The sequence below is a fragment of the Heteronotia binoei genome, chromosome 2 (assembly GCF_032191835.1).
Source record: "Heteronotia binoei isolate CCM8104 ecotype False Entrance Well chromosome 2, APGP_CSIRO_Hbin_v1, whole genome shotgun sequence".
In the NCBI taxonomy this organism is placed as follows: Eukaryota; Metazoa; Chordata; class Lepidosauria; order Squamata; family Gekkonidae; genus Heteronotia; species Heteronotia binoei.
In genome coordinates this window covers 169,567,023-169,590,143 of record NC_083224.1, presented here as the reverse complement: position 1 = coordinate 169,590,143, position 23,121 = coordinate 169,567,023, and the positions used below count along the sequence as shown (strand labels likewise).

At 43.9% G+C, this 23,121-nt stretch overlaps 1 protein-coding gene across 1 annotated transcript in view; it reads right to left on the bottom strand.

Annotated features, from left to right (window-relative positions):
• The window catches only part of COLGALT2 (collagen beta(1-O)galactosyltransferase 2), an 87,855-nt gene that overhangs the window by 19,631 nt on the left and 45,103 nt on the right, over positions 1 to 23,121 (bottom strand). Inside the window, exons 2-5 of the mRNA XM_060232406.1 lie at positions 16,422 to 16,532; positions 12,289 to 12,406; positions 8,919 to 9,053; positions 3,706 to 3,910 (exon numbers count right to left, since the gene is read on the bottom strand). Of these exons, the coding sequence (XP_060088389.1) occupies positions 3,706 to 3,910; positions 8,919 to 9,053; positions 12,289 to 12,406; positions 16,422 to 16,532 (569 nt within the window). The remainder of the gene's footprint in view (positions 1 to 3,705; positions 3,911 to 8,918; positions 9,054 to 12,288; positions 12,407 to 16,421; positions 16,533 to 23,121) is intronic.

The window sequence follows — 23,121 nt, the reverse complement described above, 5'->3', positions numbered from 1 at the left end:
TGTTAATAGCACCCACTTTGTGGAATGCCCTCCCCGAAAACATCAGGGCCCTGCGAGACCTGCCACAGTTCCGCAGGGCCTGTAAGACCGTACTATTCAAGCTCACCTTTAATGGTTAGGGGGAGGTGGCTATTACCTTCAGCACCGTTTACAAGATAATGATAGAAGTTTACAAGATAATGCATGGGATGGAGAAAGTAGAGAAAGAAGTACTTTTCTCCCTTTCTCACAATACAAGAACTCGTGGGCATTCGATGAAATTGCTGAGCAGACAGGTTAAAACGGATAAAAGGAAGTACTTCTTCACCCAAAGGGTGATTAACATGTGGAATTCACTGCCACAGGAGGTGGTGGCGTCCACAAGTATAGCCACCTTCAAGAAGGGGTTAGATAAAAATATGGAGCAGAGGTCCATCAGTGGCTATTAGCCACAGTGTGTGTGTGTGTGTGTGTATATATATATATATATTTGGCCTCTGTGTGACACAGAATGTTGGACTGGATGGGCCATTGGCCTGATCTAACATGGCTTCTCTTATGTTCTTATGTTCACCGACAGTCTCACGGAACTAATATAATGGAAATCAGAAGCTTGCCATCTTGGATTTTAATATGTATGGAAATGTTTTTATATATTTAATTTTAATATGTTTGTAAATTGCTAATGTTTTTAAACTGTTGTTAGCCGCCCTGAGCCTGTCAGGGGAGGCCGGGATATAAGTCTGTTTAGTTCTTTTTTGTATTCCTGTGTGGGGTCTGAGTCCAGTTGTTTGTAAAAAGAAGTATTTGAGAGTTGTCTTTGAGCCTCCTGGATGTAGTCTGATCTATTCATGATGACAACAGTTCCACCTTTGTCTGCCTCTTTAATTACAATATCCGGAATGTTCCTGTGATTGTTTATGGCCTTCCTCTCAGCAAGGTTGAGATTCTGCTATACGTGCTCTTTGATGCACATTGGTTTGGACTCTATGGTGAAAGCATTCTATTTAGCGGTCCAGTGTGGCATTGCAACCCCCTCAGGAGGAGTCCATGTGGAGCCTTTTTCCTTGGAGTATTGTTTTGATGGAATGTGGTGGTGGTAAGTATTCTGTTTGTTAGTGGGTTGGAGAGATGGTCATTGCTCTCCAGGAGCTTGTGTGATGGTCTGTTATGAAGATGCTGCCTGTTCTTTCTTGTTCTGTTCTTGCATAAATTGGAAGTGCTTCTTTAGGCAGAGACAGTGGGGAAAAAGGTCCCCACAGACCGTATACATTTGATTTGGTCTTCCTGATTTGTCTCTGCATAGCTTAAAACCTCTTCATCATGTTACATGCTAATTTGCTGTTCAGCCTCTGTCTATAAGACCAAGTCCTATGAAGAAAGGTTGAAGGAGATGGGTATGTTTAGCCTGGAGAGGAGGCGGCCTAGAGGTGACATGATCACCATCTTCAAGTACCTGAAGGACTTTCATACAGAGGATGGTGGACTAGATGACCCTGGAGGTACCTTCCAACTCTATGATTCTAGATAAACTTGAACTGTTGCTTTCCATCTCTATGTATCTGAGAAAGTGCGTGTGCACATGAAAGCTCATAACCCGAATACAACTTTGTGGGTCTTAAAGGTGCCACTGGACTCTACCTTTGTTCTACTGTTACAGGCCAACACGGCTGCCCACCTGGATCTAACAACACCAGGTATGTCATTGGAAAATGTCACTGGGTACAGGACTTACGGCAGTTTGATGAGCAGCTCATTCTGCAATAAACTCTGACTACATCTCAATGCATCCCAACCCATGCTTCTTGATTTAGGTACCTGGGCTACCATTCAGGAAGGGGGAAAAGACAGCTGGAGCTTGGCTTGCCTCTGTGAACACATTAACCAAAGCTCTGGCTGCAAATGTGATTATCTTCTGCAGATGCAGGTCCCTTCTCTGGTTCTAGGCCTTGGCCATTGAGTCATAGGCTTCCAAAGCCAATGGGAAAAAAACCCCTGAGTAATGGCAATGGGCCATAAATCGGATTCAGTTAAATCAACAGCAGCCCTAAAAAGTTGCAGAAACTCAGGACACACCAAAGCTGTCATCCAATATGAAGCACAATTTAATTTAAAAAGAGAGAGATCTAAGCTTAGGAGTTCACAATTAAGCTCCACTCAGACATGACCAGCTGAGCCAGAGGCCCCAGATTATTAATAGCAGACCCTTCTTGGTATTTTTAGTTGACTACGGAAAGGGCTGTTGTGCGTCTGCTCCATTATGAATTTCTCTCCGCAGGCAAACCAGCTGACTATAATCCTTTGCCAAACCACAGTTCAACTGTCAGGTGTCATTATGGGAAATGGATGAAAAGATATCCTGACATTAATGGATTTGGCAATGATTTAATCAACTCGTACATCCGCCTCCCTCATTCCCCAGACTTTGACCTGCTTTGCCTTGTAAAAAAAACATTTTCAGGGCCATTACAAAGCAGTTGCTCCAACAGCATTGGGTAATGTTTTTTACCCTCACTATTTCCATCATAATTTCCTTTACTCAGAGGTGCCTTGAACCCTTGATTTAAAACTGTGTCCAGGACATTACCCAATGCCGTTTTACATAAACAACATGACTTCCAACATTTCACAGAGGGACATGATTGTGTACTAATGAATATCAAGTATCGCTACTTGCACCCTTTATATATTGAAGAAAGTTCTTTTCTGCTCATGGATGCAGGGTGACTGCTTAGGTTGGTAGTGCAATAGAAATCTTTCTGCTGCATTTTGTGGCTCAAAACCAACCAGCCATGGGGACATGTAGTTTCTCAGGGGGAGGTACAAGTATTGATGCCTACTATTGACTCAACTACCATTAATGAGAGAGGGCTTTGGTGCTTAGGCCAGGGTTTAGATGTAGGGTGTAGGAGTTACCATAGAGGTAGAACTAGAGTTACATGCACTTTTTGGTTTCCTGTTGTGGCTTAGGAAATTCATTCTTTCTGCATGCAGGGTGAGGCCCACCCTTTCAAAAGCAGCACAATATGGTGAATTAGGGTGGTCCCCAGTTGGTGGTGCATGATGTAACTATGTTAGGAATAGGACTCAGACACAACATCTTGAACTCACTTAAGAGTTTTTTATATGTTACATAAAATGAGGTGATAGACTGAGGTAACTGTTCTTAGGACTGCAGGTAAAGACAAGATATTTGTGAAAGCTCCTGTGGAGAAAAACCATCTCTAGAGATAAAAGGTTAGCATAACCCTCTCCATGAACACACTACCTAGTTCACTTATATACTTTTTCAAAACAAACCAAACACTTCAGAGAGCATTCTAAAAAGATCAGCCTTCCACCGGGAGTCTAATGTGGTAGAGACCACAATTCTATCACCCCTTCCAGCCACCTTGCAGGTAGAATGTCTTCTATTCTGTAGTAGAGTGCCCTGTGCGGATTTAAACATGAAGCAGACAAAAAGGTAATTGTTGTAGCATTTCAAAAAAAGATCCTGACTAGTTTTTGCACAGGAAAGGACGGGGTATATCAACTTAGTATTCATGGGTACACATTTACGTGCACATGAATTAGAAGCAATATGCATCCATCACCAGGGCTACCCCGAGATCAGTCTTATTACAGTTATTAAAAAGTTCCAAGAACAACAAGCACTTGGTTCCACAACACTGCATACTGCAAGAAATCTACCACGTTTGTCCACAGTAATGTTTTCTCAAAGCCTACCTGCTTGGCGACTGGAGAAGGCAAAGACAATGATGTCATCAAAGGTCCAGGTATAGTCCTGATGTGGGGGATAAAACATCAGCTGATCTGAGGCCTCTTTTCTCAGATCGATCAGAAACGTGGAGTGGACCATCGGAACAGCAAAGCAACCGACCCTCTTCCATTCCCTGATCAGGACGTAATCTGGTGTTCTTTTGTAGTAACCCTAGAACAAAAACAACTTTCAGCTTATTAAAATGCCTTCCAGAACCTTCAGACCCAATTCATTTCCATGAGTCACAAACCTCCAGAATTTGAGGTACCCAATCTGCAGATCAGTTTGAAGGGCACTGGAGACAAAATCATCTCTCACTCTCACATAACCTCCCCTCCCCTATTCTTACAACTCTTATTTTGGATGAGCAACAAAGAAGATGAAATACTTTGGGGGGTTTTTAAAGAGGAACTTGGCTGATCAATAATCTGGCTACATTTGAGCTATACTCCCACTACAATGCTTCTCTTAGAATTGAACACTTAATACAGTACAGTACAGTAAAAATTTATTGTGTAAAACCATTGCAATTACAGCAACTTACAAGTTAAAAGCAGTCAAGGACTCTAAGATTAGTATATTAGATTATTCAAAATCTTAGTTACATACAGCAACCCCATGATTCCATAATCAGACTCTAATAGTCCAGTTAACAGCATCATTTTATTGTCTACTGGATACTGCCATTGCCCTGATTTTACTAGCAGCCAACACTTAATAGGTCACATGAAGCAGCCTTATACTGAGTCTGACAATTAGTCCATCGGAGTTAGTACTGTCTACTCAGACTGGCAGCGGCCCTGCAGGGTCTCACCTCCCACCAATGTTCCCTCTAAGCTATGGATTTTTGTGTGCAAAAATTCTACTTGGTAAGCTACTTGCATTAAAGTTGTGAGCGAGCAATTTGGCTACTACATAAATTAGTTTGCTCTTGGGCCATCCTTCCTCAGCTAAGACAAAAAATGTTTGAGCTGGAGGCTAAAAAACTGGGAGCTAGCTCACAGTAACCCAGCTTAGAGGGAACACTGCCTACCACCTGATCTTTTTAACTGGAAGTGCTGGGGACTGAATATGAGACTTTCTGCATGCCAAGCAGATGCTCTACCATGGAGCCAGTGCCCCATCCTCATGGGAGTACTTGTAATCTTGGCAGCTTGAGCAGAATAGGCCTTGTTCCTTACCAAAAATGAATGGTGTGCTCTGGAAATACCCCATACTAAGACTGCTTTACCCTCAACAAGAGCTACAAATTGCCATATGCATCTCCTGCTGCTCCACAAGGCTAATGCACTGCTGTGCTCCGAAAGCCAGCTTTCATCACCTGAGGGCAAAGCAGCAGCAGTTGTTCATATAGCTTTTCTCCTTTAACAACCTGACAATATTCTTTTGTGCTCCCAGCTTGCCACAGTGGGAGCAAGTTCCCAAAGCAGCCTTTTACAGAGTCGGTTTCTTGGCATGGAAAGATGGGGTGTGAAGGAGACTTGTGGTGCCTTTTTGAAAAGACTGAGTGATTTACAGAATGTATACATGGAGCAAGTAGGAAGCAAATATGGAGACAAAGGTGTAGCATTTCAAAAACCAAAGGCCAATCAGCTGTTTCTGCAAGCCAGAAGCTGCCCGTCAAACACCTCCAGCAAGCTCCTGACAGTTTTTTTCTCTCTCTCACCTACCTGCATTCAAAACACCAAAAATATTTGCAGCTTGCAAAGCCCTTATCTACACCTATTCAGACCAGGGGGTGGGGGTGTTAGAGTCTACACGTTATGAAGCCTTTGCAGTCCCCAGCATTAGTGACTAGTAAATTACCAAATGGAGCAAACGGTAGCTGCCCAGTGCTATTTCTGTTTGTGAAAACAATGCCCCAAATGAGAGGTGGAAGCCTTTGGTCACAATCAAAATACACTCTCCCCACTCAACCCCAAGCACACCAGAGAGGCAAAAAAACCTCGAATCATACATGCATAACAAAGTCCAGTAGGTGTTTGCATCATGTGAACTGGTCCTGTCATGACAAAAGATCAGTGACCCTAAGTACGACTAGATGAGACACTGAAAACTGGAACTTAGACATTAAATGCAACCATGGGGATGGGGTATTTGGATAGGCAAGATGGAAAGCAACTGGGCGGAGGATTTCTCTTGGGGAAATGATGTGTGTGTGTGGGGGGGGGGAAGTGATTCTACCCTGTGCACCATCCAAATCCCCACCCCAGTGGCTGCTTTTAAAAAGAAAAAGATTTACAAAGATCCAGTCGCCATTCCAGTGAAATCTTTTCAGTTTCTCATCACTGCCACCAGCCACGACCTTGCTGTCCATCATTGTGTGCCAAGCTGCACAAAATGGAGGGGTAGGATTTTGCATGATTGGGGAAGAATTGTGTTGTTGTTTTTTTAACACCCTTCCCCCTTTTTTTAATCCCACAGGCTTATGTGAAATTGACAGGGCCTTTTTATCAAGGACGAGATTCCTCCCTGTGAATGTAAGATTTCTGGAATTCCTGCTCCAGAGATGCAATCTAGAAATAGGCATCTTTTGAAGATGTATGGCTAAGGGAAGACAGACCTCAAGTCTCAACATATCCTCATGCCTGCTAAATATTCTGCCATCTTGGAGTTTGAGGTTGTTGTTTTTTTGTCTGGGTTTTGTTTTGGGATTTTTGTGATCATGCACTAGCAAATATTTTTATGCAAGTCATGTTACCAGAACATTCAGCGTATGGAAACAATTGCTTAAGAGGTCCACCCTGAAAAAGCACAACTTTCTAGCTTACTGCCAAGATGAGAGAACAGCCTGACACAGACCAAGGCAGTGCCAAAGATCATTCCAAATACTGAATCACCCAGAATAGCCACATTCAAATGAAGCCTTCTCACTAAAGGTGAGCAAGCAGCGTGTTGCCCTGATGTGCTTTCTGGCTTCCCATAAATTGTGGGCTTGCTGGTAAATTGTCCTGCATGTTGGAAATGTACACTTGGATGTTTCTGTAGGAGCAAACAACTGACAACTGTCCGTCTGGACCCCAAGGGACTGAGGCTGCTCCTGCTTCTGAAAACCACTGCACTCCAGCTGGCTGGTGCTCTCAGGCTATGCATTAGCAATTAACCCACAGAAGGGAAAACTGATGAGGCAGAATGAAGTAACGGCACTGGAATTATCTCTAAACAAAACAAAAATAGGAGCAGCAGGAGAGGAAATCCTGCAAGATATTATTCCTCCTTTTTCACAGTGTGGGACTGCACAGGGACCACGAAGAAGATCCTGATCATACTAGGGTACTGGAAAGTTGTGTCAAACTTGGTGGACTAGGAATTTGATTGTAAAGGTCACAGACTGAGTTTCTGTCTGTGCAACAGGAATAGAACATCCACTCAATGGGTTGCTGGGGAATGCGAATGCTGGTTAAGTGCAATGCTTATGAAACGTATATTTAAAACATTATGCTGGCTCAGATAATGAGATCAGGACGGCTTCAAAATTATTCTGTTCTCAGATAATGAGATCAGGACGGCATCAAAATTATTCTACAGTAGCAACTGAAGGATCCACCACCAGCTGATGGAAGGAAAAGTACTGGCCTTACCAGTGCCTGCAGAATGCAACATTCACACAAGTTTTACAGTTGTTTTTTTTTGCTATGGGCTTGTTTTAACAATTTCCCCTGATTTACACGCTAACTGCCTGGGCTTGAATTGAGGGCCTTGTAACTGACACGTATACACAATCCATCAGTGTCCCTCGCCTGCAAATGCCAAGTAAGCATTTTTGGATGACTACCGTAATGCTACCTGTCAGCATACTGCCGTGAAGTAAATGCTACTTGTTTTCAGTGGCTGAAGTGAATAACTAATGAAAACAGAACCTCAGCTAAATCAAAGAGGCCTCCTGGCTTCACGATGCAACAATGAATCTGGTTATGCTTCTAATTTGAGGGCATGTGCACAGCCACTCTACGTTTCTGTTACATTATTTGTCCTTCCTTCAGAAAGGCTCCAAGTCTCTGATCCAGGCACTGACCAGGCGGAGACCTACTTGCAACCTCAGTTACTCATAGGTCATTCTCTGAAGCCTGCAGATTTTGATACATGCGGTACTATTATATAATGAACTACAGTATGTGCCTTTAAATGAAAAACCCCATAAAGCAGTCAGGTGACAGGGACTGGTAATGCCCCTTCTTAGTCCTGCAGTCTCAATCCATATCAGACCTCATCACCCCCAAAAGTGTAGCTGCTTCCTGCAGTCACATTACACATTATGGCAGGGGTCCCCAACATGGTCCCATGGGCTTTAAGATATCCACTGATACCTTGCCTGGTGCCCGCCAAGGATTTTTTAAAACTGGGCATGGCCAGGTAGGGCTTTTGCCTAGCAAGGTTTCTGATTGGCCACTGCAAATTTGCTCAGCTGTGCAGATTTTTAAAAACATTGCTTTGGCAGCAACAACTTCCACAGCACAAGGATCTTTGTTATGTGACTGAAAGTAAACTGTGGAAGCCATTTTGTGTCTGTCTCTGCCTCATGCAGCAGTCATGTTTTAGCAGCCATTTTGTGCCCGTGCCCACCACATCGTGTCAGAGTTCCAAAGGTGTCCATGGATTCAAAAGTGTCCTCTCTAAGCTGAGTTAGTATGAGCTAGCTCACAGTTTTTTAGCCTCCAGTTCACACATTTTTGTCTTCGTTCAGGATAAATGGCCCCAGAGCAAATTAATTTATGCAGTAGCTCACAACTTTATTGCCAGTAGCTCATGAAGTATAAATTTTGCTCACAAGACTCCACAGCTTAAAGGGAATATGGGGACCCCTGCATCAAAAAAAGCTAAACACAGATTCTCAACTTCACCCACTGGCCCTTGTTTCATCCTTTGTTAGCACCATCTCTCTTCCTTGGGGAAGGGCTAGGGTTGCCAACCTCCAGGTGGTGGGTGGAGATTTGGTGATTTTATAACTGATCTCCAGGCAACAGAAATCAGTTCTCATGGAGAAAATGGAAGTTGGACTCTATTCCATTATGCTCCAAACTCCACCCCCCCTTCATGCTCCACCCCCAAAATCTCAGGCATTTCCAAACCCAGAGCTGCAACCCTAGGCAGGGCCCTTTCTACCACTGTCTGTTCACAGAGAAAGCCCCATTGACAGTGCTGCACAGATAAATAAGAACACAATGGTAACATCACTTGCCTGAGGAGTCATTCCGCACCAGAAGTTTGAGTAGAGAGTGCGTGATTCAAGCATTGGTGCCACAATGGTCTTGTTCTCTGCTATCAACAGATTCAGCACTTCTGGGTTTGTCAGGAAGTTATCAGCATCTATGAACTACAAAAAAGGATGAAGACATGGGCTTGGACCCAACGATGCACAAGCAAAAGCATTAGCGCAAATCCACTTGTGAAAGATCTTTTAAAACAGGTAGTGCTTTCCCTCCCTATATACTATAATGCCCAGCAATCAGTTGCGCAAGTGGAAAAGCAAATGGGGACACAGTGCATTTGACAGGGCAAGTGGCTACCATGGGCATCTCAGTGCGTTTCCATTTGTGCAGGAGCTCCAGAACCAATGGAAGTTTCACACTGGAACCAACCCCAATGAAGTGAGATTTTGTCCAGTCAGGTTTGGGGATGGGGTGCCTAGAAGACTTGCTTTAAAAAAAAAAGAACCTTACCCATCCTGAGCTCTTGGGATACAGCAAAATGAACAAGTAAGTAGAGACTTCCACCACAAATCTATCAGCATTAAGCTAACCAAAGTTTACATTGAACTCCAGCCAAGGCAAACATTGGTCAACTTTATAACTGCTTATGAGCGCATACCAACAAACGACGCTATTTAGTAGGTGATCACTACTGGACTGGAATGGAACCCCTGTACTTATTAACTCCATAAACAAGAGCAGAAACCTCCAAACATTTTGTACCAGGCTCACAGAAATACTCCAAGGCTGGAGCATTTAGAGAACACAGGCTTGAAATAAGCTACTGCTGAACCTTGCTTGGACCTAGCTTGGAACAACTATGGTAATAATAAGATGATTTATCCCAGTGGCATCAAAGTGCATTTTCCTTAGCAGACTGTCCTTAGAGAGCCAGTTTGGTGTAGTGGTTAAGTATGCAGGCTCTTATCTGGGAGAACTGGGTTTGATTCCCCATTCATCCACTTGCAGCTGCTAGAATAACCTTGGGTTAGCCTTAGCTCTCGCAGAGGTTGTCCTTAAAAGGGCAGCTGCTGTGAGAGCCTTCTCAGCCCCAACCACCTCACAGGGTGTCTGTTGTGGGGGGAGAAGACATGGGAAATTGTAAGCCACTCTGAGTCTCTGATTCAGAGAGAAGGACAGAGTATAAATCTGCAGTCTTCTTCTTCTGTGATCCCAGCCAGCCAGCCAGTCTGCATCTAGGTTGAGAGACAGTAGGCCTTTCCAGCAAGTTAAAGCCCTAACACTTTTCTCTCTGGTTCTTAACTACTGGATGTGAAAAGACAATGCTAGCTTGTACTCAGGCAGCACCCAAGAGCCCTCTCGGGTCCTAGCCAAGCTTTGTGGCAAGCCAGCCACAGTATCACATTCAATCAATTCAGGTCAGATGTTCAAACTTCTCTCGTGTATCAAACTCAAGGAAACCTCCTTTTCTTCCTGTTGGCTATCCATGGTGACAATTTCAACCCCACCTTTCCCTCCCCCCTGCAGAACAGTTTTTCAAATAAAATAAAACTTTTTTTTAAGGAAAGATGGCAACATTTTAGTAAATGAATTTCCCACATATCTGGATTTTTTAAAGCAGAAAAGCAAAAGGAGATGGATGGGAAATATGCAGCTTTTAAAAAGTGAAGGTATGTGGAAGCTAAGCTTACCCAATAGAAGGGGGAACAAACACCCAAACCTGCTGAAGGATGGGTTGTGGGTTACCTTAATAATAATAATAATAAGTTTTTATTTATAACCCGCCCTCCCCACCAAGGCAGGCTCAGGGCAGCTTACAAAGCATGATATAATATCATGATATAACAATAAACAGATAATAAAATCAGTAAACAATGGCATAAATACAATATATAAATTAATATTAAAATTAATCTAAAAACTATACACTGGTGCTACAATCTCTGTTTGTCCAAGATAGCTTAATATTAGTTCTGGTTCCATCTTAAAAGGCTAGTTGGAAGAGGGCTGTTTTGCAAGCCCTACGGAACTGATTAAGATCCCGTAGGGCCCGCACCTCTTCCGGCAGCTGATTCCACCATTGGGGTGCTTTTATAGAGAAGGCCTGCTCCCTGGTTGTTTTTAGTTTGGCCTCCTTAGGCCCAGGGATTTCCAAAAGATTTTGTGAGCTGGAACGCAGTGCTCTCTGGGGAACATATGGAGAGAGGCGGTCCCTAAGGTAGGAAGGTCCTCGGCCATATAGGGCTTTAAAGGTAATAACCAGCACCTTGTAACGAACCCGATATACAATGGGCAGCCAGTGCAGTTCCTGCAGCCTAGGCTGCACATGTTCCCACCAGGGTAGTCCCACTAGCAGCCTGGCTGCTGCATTCTGCACTAGCTGCAGTTTCCGAGTTCGGTACAGGGGCAGCCCCATGTAGAGGGCATTACAGTAGTCCAATCTCGAGGTGACCATCGCATGAATCACTATTGCCAGGTCGCTTCGTTCCAAGAAGGGGGCCAACTGCCTCGCCCGTCTAAGGTGAAAAAAGGCGGATTTGGCAGTGGCAGCTATCTGGGTCTCCATTGTCAGGGAAGACTCCAATAGCACTCCCAAGCTCCTGACCTCGTGCACTGGTACCAATGGCACCCCATCAAAAGCTGGAAGGGAGATCCCTCCTTCCGGACCGCTGCGACCTAGACAAAGGACCTCTGTCTTCGCTGGATTCAATTTCAGCCCGCTCAGCTTGATCCAATCAGCCACGGCTTGCAATACCTGGTCCAGATTTACAGGGACATCGGCAGCTCGGCCGTCCATCGATAGAAAGAGCTGAGTGTCATCGGCATACTGGTGACAACCCAGCCCATATCCCCGGGCAATCTGGGCAAGGGGTGCATGTAGATATTAAACAACATCAGAGAGAGAACCGCCCCCTGGGGCACCCCACAATTAAGTGGGTGCCTCTGGGACAGCTCTCCCCCAATCGCCACCCTTTGTCCCCGACCTTCAAGGAAAGAGGAAAGCCACTGTAAGGCTAACCCCTGAATCCCTGCGTCGGCGAGCCAGCGGGTCAGCAGCTGGTGATCGACCATATCGAACGCCACCGATAAGTCTAGCAACAGCAGTACCGCCACACCGCCTCAATCCAGATGTCCTCCTTCATCCTCTTCCAATATTAGGAAGTGGATAAAGTGATAATTATAAGAAAGAAGATTTCTGGAGTTAGGGAAAGCAAAGGTATCTATATCTCAAATTGTCAACGTTGTCTACAAAAGCATTTAGCAGCAGAGAACCTCAGTAGAAGCCACACACACAAACACCATTTCCCCCTTTTAAATCTCAGAGGAAGAGGGGGGGTTTGTAATATTCAGGATGACTATTTTTCTTTTCCTCGTTTGCCAGCAGCCTGAAAATCTTACCATGATGTAGTCAGACCATTTTTCTCTGGCAGTTCTCAGAGCTGCCTGCCGCAGCTTCATCACGTGGGTAAACCTGGAGTTTGGCCAGTGTTTGGGCCCAATCTCATCAGGATAAGACCTGCAAAACACCAGGCAGAGAGGGGGGGGAAATACAGCTTTGCAGTGTTACGCACTCTAATTCATGCTGGATTGCCCACTAATATTTCCTTTCTGACTTCAGCTTTTTTTTTTATTTTAAGGGGGGGAAGAAGAAAAAGCAAATATACTCAGTCACCTTGCGTGCTCCAAAAAAGTCAGAGCAGAAGGAGGTCTCCGAGCAAAGAAAACGCTCGTAGATTTATTTTGGGAGTGTGTACCCAGGACATGGAGCATCACTGCACTTCCTGCCCTAGGTATGCATTAAAAGGAACTTTGTTGAGAAAAAACAACAACAACCTCAGATGGAAACTTTTTTCCCCAGCCTTGTGTAAAGTAGCCTGCATAAAACAAAACAGTGATTAACATATGAAATTTATGACTATAAGATGTGACAACCACATGTAGCTTTGATGGCTTTTAAAAAAATATTAGAAAGATTCAAGGGAAGAAGCCGATCCAGAACTACCATGTATGTACCACTAGGTTGTTTATATTTATAAATGTATAAATTTTGTTGAGTGTACAGAGGCATGGGGCTGCCTTCTGATACGCAGTACTGGATCAGATACCCTTGCTATGATCCATTAAAGCAGTTGTTATGTTCTTAGCATTGTCTTTCTGACATTATGTTTTCCTTCTTCTTTCTGATAAGGAAGGTCAGCAAGGTTAGAGCTTCAAGCCAGAATCTGAGAGACCCAAGTTTGACTACCCATGCTGCCATGGAATCTCACTGATCACTCTCTCACTGCCTAACCTGCTTCACAGTTTCTTTGTGAGACTAAAATGGAGGAGGGGGGAATAGTGTTGTGGGTCCCTACTGAGGAGAAAAGTGAGGTATAACTCTCCAAATAAATTCAAAAAAGCAACCCTCAAACAAACTGGGTTATCCCTGTGAAATACGGAGTGAGGGGGGCACTCTTGTTGTTCTAGTGTTAAATTCTGAGCGTCTCTTTAGCCAAGTCAAGATAAACGTGAATAAAAATATGAGGGAACAAAATTAATCACCCTGCCTCCAAAGGACATCACAGAGCTGGAAGAAGTACAGAGGAGGGCAACCAAGATGATTAGGGGGTTTGAGGACCTTCCCTACAAGAAAATGCTAAAAATCTGGGACTTTTCAGTTTAGAAAAGAGATGACTGGGGGTTGGTGGGTGGAAAGACATGATACAGGTCTATAAAATTATGCATGAAGTGGAGTCAGCTGACAATGGGAATTTTTCCCCTCCCCTCTCCCAAAATATTAGAACTCGAGGGCATCCAATGAACTGATGGGCAGCAGAAGATACTTCTTTACACAGAGACTGATTAAAATGTGGAATTCGCTGCCAGAAAATGTACAGACGGCCACAGGAATAAACAGCTTTGAAAGAGTATTACATCCTACCCTCTCCCTCCCATCACTTTACATCTCATTGAACCCAGAGGGCAAGCAGGTATCAGAAATTTATCTCCATCTTGGATTGTATCGTTTTTATTGTAGTTGCTGAAATTTTAATGTTGGTTTTAATCTGGTATTACTGCATTTTTAATTGATGTAAGCTGCCTTGAGCCCTGCTTGCAGGGAAGGGCAGTCTAGCAAGCCTAACTTAATAACTGAATAAAATTAGATAAACTCATGGAGGAAAAGACTATCAGTGGCTACTAGCTATGATTACTGAGGGGAACCTCCACATTCAGAAGCACTAAACCTCTGGATCCCAGAGCCAGGAAGCAACATCAGGTGAAAGTGTCAGCCTCTATGCCCTGTAGGAACTGGTTGGCCATTGTGTGAGACAGAATGCTGGACTAGATGGACCACTGGTCTGATCCAGCAGGATCTTCTTATGTCCTTAATTCTCTGGGAAGCATTTACTGTTTAGGGCAGTGTTTTGTAAAGACAAAGGCTGGCTTCTTAATACTGACTTAGACGTTTATATGTAAATGAGAAATGTATGTTGAAACCCTAGAAGAGGGAGATGCAATACATTGTCATCACAGAACAGGTTTCACAGCAACCAGGTATTAAACCACCTCTGAACATCTCCTGCCTTGAAAACCCTACAGGTTGCCACAAGTCAGGTGTGACTTGATGGCGAAGAAAAAGCTAGTTACATTGGCCCATCAGAGGAGTTGCCAGGTTCATTCCATGTGAAAACAGGACAGATCTCACAGTGGTTGTAACAGTCCCTTTAGCAAGCTTTGTATTCCTGCTGCCTGTGAAAGCATTCTGTGTAGCCCCAAAGCTTGCTAACTGTTTATTTTAACCAACTTTTTTGCTTCCACCCATTAGCTTCATTTGACAGATCAATACTTTGTGGGTTTAACATATTCTCACTAGGTAGGATTTTGGACTGGCTAGCGAGGGTGGGTGAGGCGCTAGCACTTTTCAGGGGGCAGGTTCTCCACTTGCCTCCCTAAAAGCAAATGCTTTGTTGAACTTCAGCAGTCTAGGTGGGCATTTGCATCCCATGGCAACTGCAGAATTTGGCATGAAAGATGAACTTAGCACTTTAAAAAACTAGTCTGGATAATTTCCTATCTGGATTTATATACCCATTGTAATTAAGTTCCAAAAGTTATCTCTGTTACTAACTTACAATACACCAATATGAAAATGCAATTTAAAGCTGTACAGATACGGAAAAAGCCCTTCACCATATCACTTATGGCCTGACATTATCAGTATTTTGCGAGTGACACATGCTGAACAGTAATTAGAACAACTTGTCTTAGAGGCCAATATTAGTGGTTGACACAGGCCACTGAAAATAGCAGTACCAGTCACTGTTCTCCTTCCTGGTATTTATGTTTTCCATACCATTTCCTTGCACTTCTCCACTGCCATCAGTCAATAATGTAGAGAAGACAAAACAGGAGGGAGAATGGCATCTATAACAGGGACTAAATACTGTTATGGGAGGCAACATGGGTAATATGGACTAAATATTGTTATGAGAAGGGCTGTGGCTCAGTGGAAGAGACTTTATTTTGCATGCCAGAGGTCTCAGGCTCAATCCCCAACATCTCCAGTGAAAAGGACCAGGTACTAGATAATGTGAACGACCTCTGCTTAAGATGCTGGAGAGCTTCTGCCAGTCTGAGTAGACAATACTGACCTTGATGGACCAATGGCCTGATTTAGTATAAGGCAGCTTCCTAACATGGATGGGGCAGTGGGCATCTATTCATCGATCAGTTGGCCTCCCTCCTACTGCCCTACTGCTTTACTGCTCTACTGGTGCTGTATTGTGGTACTACTTGTGCTATACCACCTTGCTGTCGTGCCATCTTGCTGAATTATTTTGCTGCACTTGATGAATGTTGTAATTACCGTAGTTTTATTATGATTTTATTGTGATTTTATTTCATTTGATATACTCCACTCTGAGCCCCCAATGGGGGAATGGGCGGAATATAAATAAACAAATAATAATAATAATATCACACAAGCCTGTCATTTTGAGCACCAGCCCAGTGTTGGATGTCAAATCCAGTTCTACTAAAGAGAGGACCCATATAACAATAACCGTTTTCCCACACAGCTTACCTCAGAGTGACGTCCCTCTTCACCGCGCAGCATCTGCTCAGATTTCCCACCATCTGCTCCGCAGAAGCAGGAAGTGCCGGGGCTTCTGCGTCGCAAATGTAAATCGCTAAAACCCAGTTTACGTTAGTGACGCAAAAGCCGCAGCTCTTCCTGCTTCTGCGGAGCAGATGGTGGGAAATCCAAGCAGACGCTGTGCAGTGAAGAGGGACGTCACTCCGAGGTAAGCTGTGTGGGAAAACAGTTTAAATGTGGAAAGGGCAGTGAAGAAAGAAAGAAAATTGTCAACCTCCCCTCATGTCTCTTACACATCTGAGAGGCAAAGCAATGCGAGCATATTTTCTGCTTCATCTCCCCCCCTTCTCTGCTAAAGGCAAGGCAGTATTGCAGAACAAATTCCCCAACAGTGAAGGAGCTGGAATTTGTTCAGCCTGTTACTTTGACTGAAAAAACTTAGTGCTCCAGTACTTACTGAGGGTCATCCATTGGCCTCCACTCCACATAGTGATACATCTTTTGTACATTCTTCAACCACTCCCTCAGGATACCCGTTGTGTTGTCGACATTGTGGTCCGTGGCTACCCTAAATATTAATAGTGAATACACAGAATAATTAATTTTCTTAGCATCACCACCTTCACATTCAAGATAATTTCAAAACGGCCCATGCCGGCGGGCAACTGTGGCTCCGTCATTGCAGCTGTACACTGTTGTAGGACAAGAACTATATTTTGAATCTCAAATATGCACACATGTCCCTATCAACCAACCAACCTCCAACTACATCCTAAAATGATATTAAATAGGCACAAGCAATATCAGACACTGGATATGCTTTAGTTGTGAGTGCAAACTTTGATGTTACTAAGAATCATAGCCAAAAAGTCAGGTTTTAATTAAGCAGAGTACAAAGTTGCAAGTATCGAGCCCATGTGATGCAGTGGTGAAAGTCCTGGATCTGGGAGATCAAAGTTCAAAACCTCACTCTTCCCTGAGGATTACTAGCCTTGGTTACCTTGGGCCAGTCACACTCCCTCAACCTAATATACCTCACAAGGTTGTCTGAGGATAAAACAGGGAAGGGAAAACCATGTAGGTCACTCTCAGCTACTTGGAGGAAGGGTGGAATAAAAAAATGTATCAGAGCAACATTTCCCAGGCAGTTGGTTGGGAAGCTGGTGAAAGCAGGCTCTGGGTTTTTGCAGTTTTATTGATTGGTGCATCCTCAGAGAAAAATATTTAGTGGATTACCATAGCAACATATGAACATATATGAACATATGAAGCTGCCTTATACTGAATCAGACCCCCGGTCCATCAAAGTCAGTATTGTCTTCTCAGACTGGCAGCGGCTCTCCAGGGTCTCAAGCTGAGGTTTTTCACACCTATTTGCCTGGACCCTTTTCAGTTGGAGATGCCGGGGATTGAACCTGGGACCTTCCGCTTCCCAAGCAGATGCTCTACCACTGAGCCACCGTCCCTCCCCAAAAAAGAACATTTGGGACTTGTGAGCCATTATACCAAAAAGGTTGGGAACTGCTGTGCCAGACAAATAGGTTACAAAAGGGGGGGGGGGACCTGCAAGGGACCTGCAGGGAAGAGGAAATCCTGTTCCTCCTGTGCCTCTTGCCAGGGCCGGATCTAAGGGGGGGGGGAGCAGAGGGAGGTGCTTGCCCCGGGCGCTGACAGAGGAGGGGGCGCCAAATTGGGTATGGAGTCCATTGTATTCTATGGGACCATAAGATAGAATGGCCCATAAGGGGGTGCCATTTTTTAATTTTGTCCCCCTTCAAAAAACACGTAGATCCAGTCCTGCCTCTTGCTATGCTTCTTTCTTACCCACCCACATACTTGTTCTTTCCCCAGTCACTAACCTGCCCAATTGCCTGTTTTGTTCCACCCTCCTCAACCCATGCAGTCATCCTGTTTCTTCCTGCCTCCAGACCATTTTTGGTAGAAAAAAACCCACAGGGACTTATTTGCATATTAGGTTACACCCCCTGACATCACCATAGTTTCACATAGGGTTTTTGTAGGAAAAGCCCAGCAGGAACTCATTTGCATATTGGGTCACACCTCCTGACACCAAGCCAGCCAGAACTGCATTCCTGCTAAAAAAAAAAGCCCTAATAGGTTGAGACGCCTTTCCTAATACACTCAACTGGCCAACCACCCTGTGTTTTTTTTCCCATCCCACTTTAAACATTTTGTGCAAAATCATGGGCTGCTAGGAAATCAAAGATGTCAGCTGGAATTCTTTTCCCTACAACATCTGGGCATGCACAGGTGTCACTTGTTACTTTCTCGGTGTTTTTAACCCCAGTCTTTGATATATTTTTTTCACATTTTGTGCAGACATCACATTATGCCAGATTTGAAGACACATATGCCTTAGCCCTAGATGCACTCCATTACAGGTTTTTTCCCCATCTGCGTGGGAAGGACACCAACAGCTGTAACATGATTCCTATTCCAGTGTCTTCATCAGTGTACATGGAATAAACAACGTGTGCCTGTGTAGGATTTGAAAATTTTAAAGACTACATGAGATGTTCCAATAATGCAGCTGAAAGACAAGATGCACAGAACAGAACACGGCAAAATATTTCTTAGCCTCACAGAGCAGCAATTCATACATTTTCTTTATAATAAGGGAGGCTGAATCTACATCTAAGCAATGCTAATTGTGTTATATTTAGGGGGGGAAACTGTTTGCTAGCGTTTTACAATTGGGAAAAGAAAAGGGTTAGTATTGCTTATCAGCAATCCATCTGTGCTCCATGTGCACTTGTCTCAAAATCATCCACCTTTCCACAGTCCAGAAAAAGAGGCTGGCTCCTTGAAAGGACAGTTTTTAAAGAATTATGAATTGCATGTAGGCTTCTTACAGCAAAATGTTTCCACCCAATGGCAGTTCTGCCACTGATTTGTCATTTTAGGCCCCTTTGTGTGCATTTTTTTTTTCTGCTTCAGGGCTCAAAAGCTGGGGTGGAGAATGGAATGGGAGGGGGGGAGGGAAGGATTCCGCGGCTTCTAATGAAAATGACTCCCTTGCGCTAGAGAGAAATGACAATAACCTTTAGCCACCAGCAAAGCAATTCAAATAATAAAGAGGCAATTCAGCTGGGTGCATTGTTGCCCTCCCCTGTTCTTTAGGAAGCACAAAAGCCTACCTTTGGTTCACAAACAAAAGGGGCTTTCTATGCAGGAAACCACTGGTATAATGCAAGGAGCGCTAGCTGAAACAATGAGATTAGGCTCCTGTTAAACAGCCAACTATAGGGCAAACTTCCGCACTTAACTGACCACAATGAAAGTACAGACTTTATGACAGCAAAACCAACCACTAGACCATTAAAGACGAACAAAATTTACTGCAGCAAACGCTTTTGGGAGTCACAGCTCTCGTCTCATCAAATGCATAAAATCTAAATCCGCAGCCGTTTCTGAGCGTTGTGTGAAAATGCAAAAAGGAATGACAAGAAGAATCCCCCTGATGAATATCTGCAAGGCAGTCAGTACGCAGAGCAAGGCTGGGTGGATAACCCCCTGGGGGCAACATGAAAAGAATGCAGGACTTTGCAGTTTTTTCCTCTCCTTTCAGATCAGATGGCAGAATTTTTAGAATCTCAGATCTTCTTTACGAGGATACGTTTTATTAACCCCAGGTCCACAAGTGCTATGTTCCTTCCCAATTCTTCTCTGTTAGTTAAGGGTGAGACTAACTAAGATCACTGTTCCCTCTAAGCTGAGTTAGTGTGAGCTAGCTGTTTTTTAGCCTCCAGCTCACACATGTCTTAGCTCTGAAAAAAATGGCCCCAGAGCAAACTAATTTATGCACTACCTCACAACTCTAAATGTGGCCAAGACTCACCTGAAGGGGTCGGATTGCTGCGTGGGAAGGGGAGGGCTTGAGGAGGTCCCCCTCCCCTTGTCCCAGCAGGAGAATGGCGGGAGCCTCAGGCGACCATGCTGGCTGGCCCTGCGTCATCTGGGGAGGCCAGCCTGGCTGGTCAGTTCTAATTTTGGCGGGCACCACGCCATGGTGACGTGGAGCCTGCACAAGGTAAATTTAAAGCTGCGCTGCTGGTGGGTGGTGCAAGACTCCACAGCTTAGAGGGAGCATCGATCAGAATGTCCATGAAAAATCTGAATACGCCATGAAAATATTAATGAGGTCAGCCCCACACTTCTATTTTATTTTTTAGCAAAGCAAGCATTACTTTCTCTTGGAATTCATGATTCAAGCCCAGCAGCACCTTAGGGAGTGACAAGATTTTCCAAATATAACCTTTCAAGAGTCAAAGTGCACCCATATCTGATGAAGGAGACTTTGATTCTCAAAAGCTTGTACCCCAGAAAATCTTGTTGTTTTTTTAAGGTGCTACTGGATTTGAATCTTGCTTTTCTACTCCAACATGGCAGAAATGATCTCTAAATTCATGTTTCCAGGAAGACACAGGTGAAAAGCAGGTAGGATGTACTGACAAAACGTGAAGTGTCCCACAGGCTGATATTTCTGGGCCCTGCATGGCAAAGAATCCCAAACCACTTGGGAAACGTTTGGTTGAAAGTCAGTATATAAATACTCTAAATACATAAATTCTCTCTTCCTCTCTTGGGACCTCCAGCCAGGCTTTGCTGCCCAGACAAGCTGCTGTACTGCTCCTCACACACAAGCACCCCCGCCCCCGTAATCTCTCTCCCTGCAAGCTGTAGGTCTACTTTATTTTCAAGGAAATATTCTTTTCTGCTGCCACTCTGACAATTGAAAGTTAGGCACAGGGCGTGAACTTGATGCCATCAAGTGGCAGCCAGATGGCGAGAACAAAAACATTTCAGTTTGGCAAACTTGAGTGGTTTGCTCTCCCTCAAAACAGCACACTGTCCTATATTCCACAAATCTGTTAATCCATCATAAACTAAGGAGTTCCATCCACTTTCTTCTTTATATTCTTACCTTGAGCTTCTGCATGTTCACTGTAAACCTCATACTGGGGGAGCAAAGGACAGACTATTTTGCTAATCTTCCATCTTGTTGGAAAAGTACTTGCCCACCAAAAGCATGCTCTGTGTCCTGTGGTTTTGCAGTGTGAAATGCTTCGTTGTGGACTATGCAGTAGTGAAAAACAAATTTATTTTCCCCTTCCCCATCCTAATAGTCACTAATTCATCATTCAGTTCAGCTGGGCCTGGGAAGGATAAGGGAAAGAGCAGTAAATTTGTTGGTGTGCCTCCCACTTCCTTACACTGGAGAAAGAAAAGCAGGAAGCAAAACAGGATTGAGACAGAGGACATGGTCTATACACAACAGACATAAATAGTCACTGGGAAAGAGTAATGCTTTGTGGGAAAGGCTCTAGATGGGAAATCTCAGGTTTACACACGTGGCAGAATGTGGTGTTAGACTGCTGAGGCTGAACAGACTGTATCAATTCAGGCTGAGAGTACTAGGTGGCATTTTTGAATACTTCCCTGCGTGAAACAAAGCAACAAGCTTCCTACAAGTAAAAATAGCATATCAAGGATCATGGTTCTAGCTCTGCCTTCCTGGTGTGCTAACTTTCTTTTCTACAGAATGGTTTGTAAGCTGGGGAGCACTAATATATGTGATTCCCTACATGCAGTCTGAGGTGTTACAGTCCATTCTACTACCTCAGCATTCCACCTCCTCATTCTTCTTCATGGACAGGTCAGGGCTTGATTGCTCCCCCACCAAACCGTGGTGTCCTTCAAGGGATGCCCAACAGTGCAAGAGCTGCTTCCATGTAGTATGGCTAGACTTTGCAGGGATACATGTATGAATATGAAGACAACTTGGGCAAGGACAATGGTGTTATGTCTGTGTGTTGATTCAAAGGGAAACTGTCACACAGTTGGGCCCATCCACATAGTAGCGTTCATATGTCCCTGCAACAGCAAAGGTCACACCACACTACTGAATATGTATGTCAGGTCTTGACCAGTTTTCTTTTGCTCTAGGAGCCAAGCACAAAATTTAGGAGCCAGACTCATCTTTATACCTTCAGGGTTTAACCATATTGCCTAGTTATTGTTACCACAAAACCAAATCCTAAACTACTTGCTGTTTCTCGTAACAGTATTAAAGCTATGACAAAAGTGTTGCAGTGAATAGATCTAGGGTAACCCTAGTTATTGGATGTTTTAAACAAAAAAAGGGGGGAGATGTTCCATGTCATGATTGGTATTTTACATAAAAACTTAAATGGGGGAGGGGTGGGGGAGAGAGATGTCCCAGGACATGGCCGAAAGTCTGCAACTCTTCACCATGGGCTAAAACCTCCACACCCTACTCCATTTTTATTTTGTTCTGACCATTCAGTCTGATGAAGAGATGGAGAGTTTAGTGACCTCAAAATCTTGCACATAATTATATGATATCACTACTCTAGTATTAATGGTACTAGACAACTTCTGTTTTGAAATTTCAGTGCACCAACATGGCTACAACCCATTCCTAGCAGAAGTAGCTCTGAGCAAGCAAGGAAGCAACCATCCAAAACACCAGAAGTGAGAGAAAAGTAGAACAGTCCTAATACAAACCAAACAACATGGTTTGGCTTCCCAATAACCAACAGTGAAAACAGGTGAGTCATTTCTTCCTTCTTATTCATCGGGACATGCAATTTCTGCCACAAGTAGAAACCCAGTTTCAAAAGAAAACAACAGGCACTTTTCATTATGAGCCAAAGATCTTGACTAGGAACCAGACTCTTTATTCCTGTATATGCACACAACCCTAATATATACAGTGACATATTCCAGTGCCTTATTCAGACTTTGGTCTATCAAGTACCATACTGTCCACTTGGGTCTCAAGGGTCTGAGGCAGAAGTCTTTTGCATCACCTACTACCTGGGGGCTGAACCTGTGACCTTCTGGGTGCAAAGTAGACGTTCCACCACTGAGCCTCAGCTTCTCCCCACTCTCTATCTGAGGTTCTCAACATTCACTCTTCTACAGTTCTACTACCTGAAGGTCTCCTGCCTCCTCCAGTGGTTCTGACCTTTCTTCCTTGCTATCTCGTATGCCTGGAATTACTGACACCATCTCTTTCATTTCTTTCAAATACTTCACCAAAACACAGTTTTTCCAAAAAGTATTTGGTACTGTTGAAAGTGAAGGACTTTGCGCTGTCTCTTAGCCTCAGC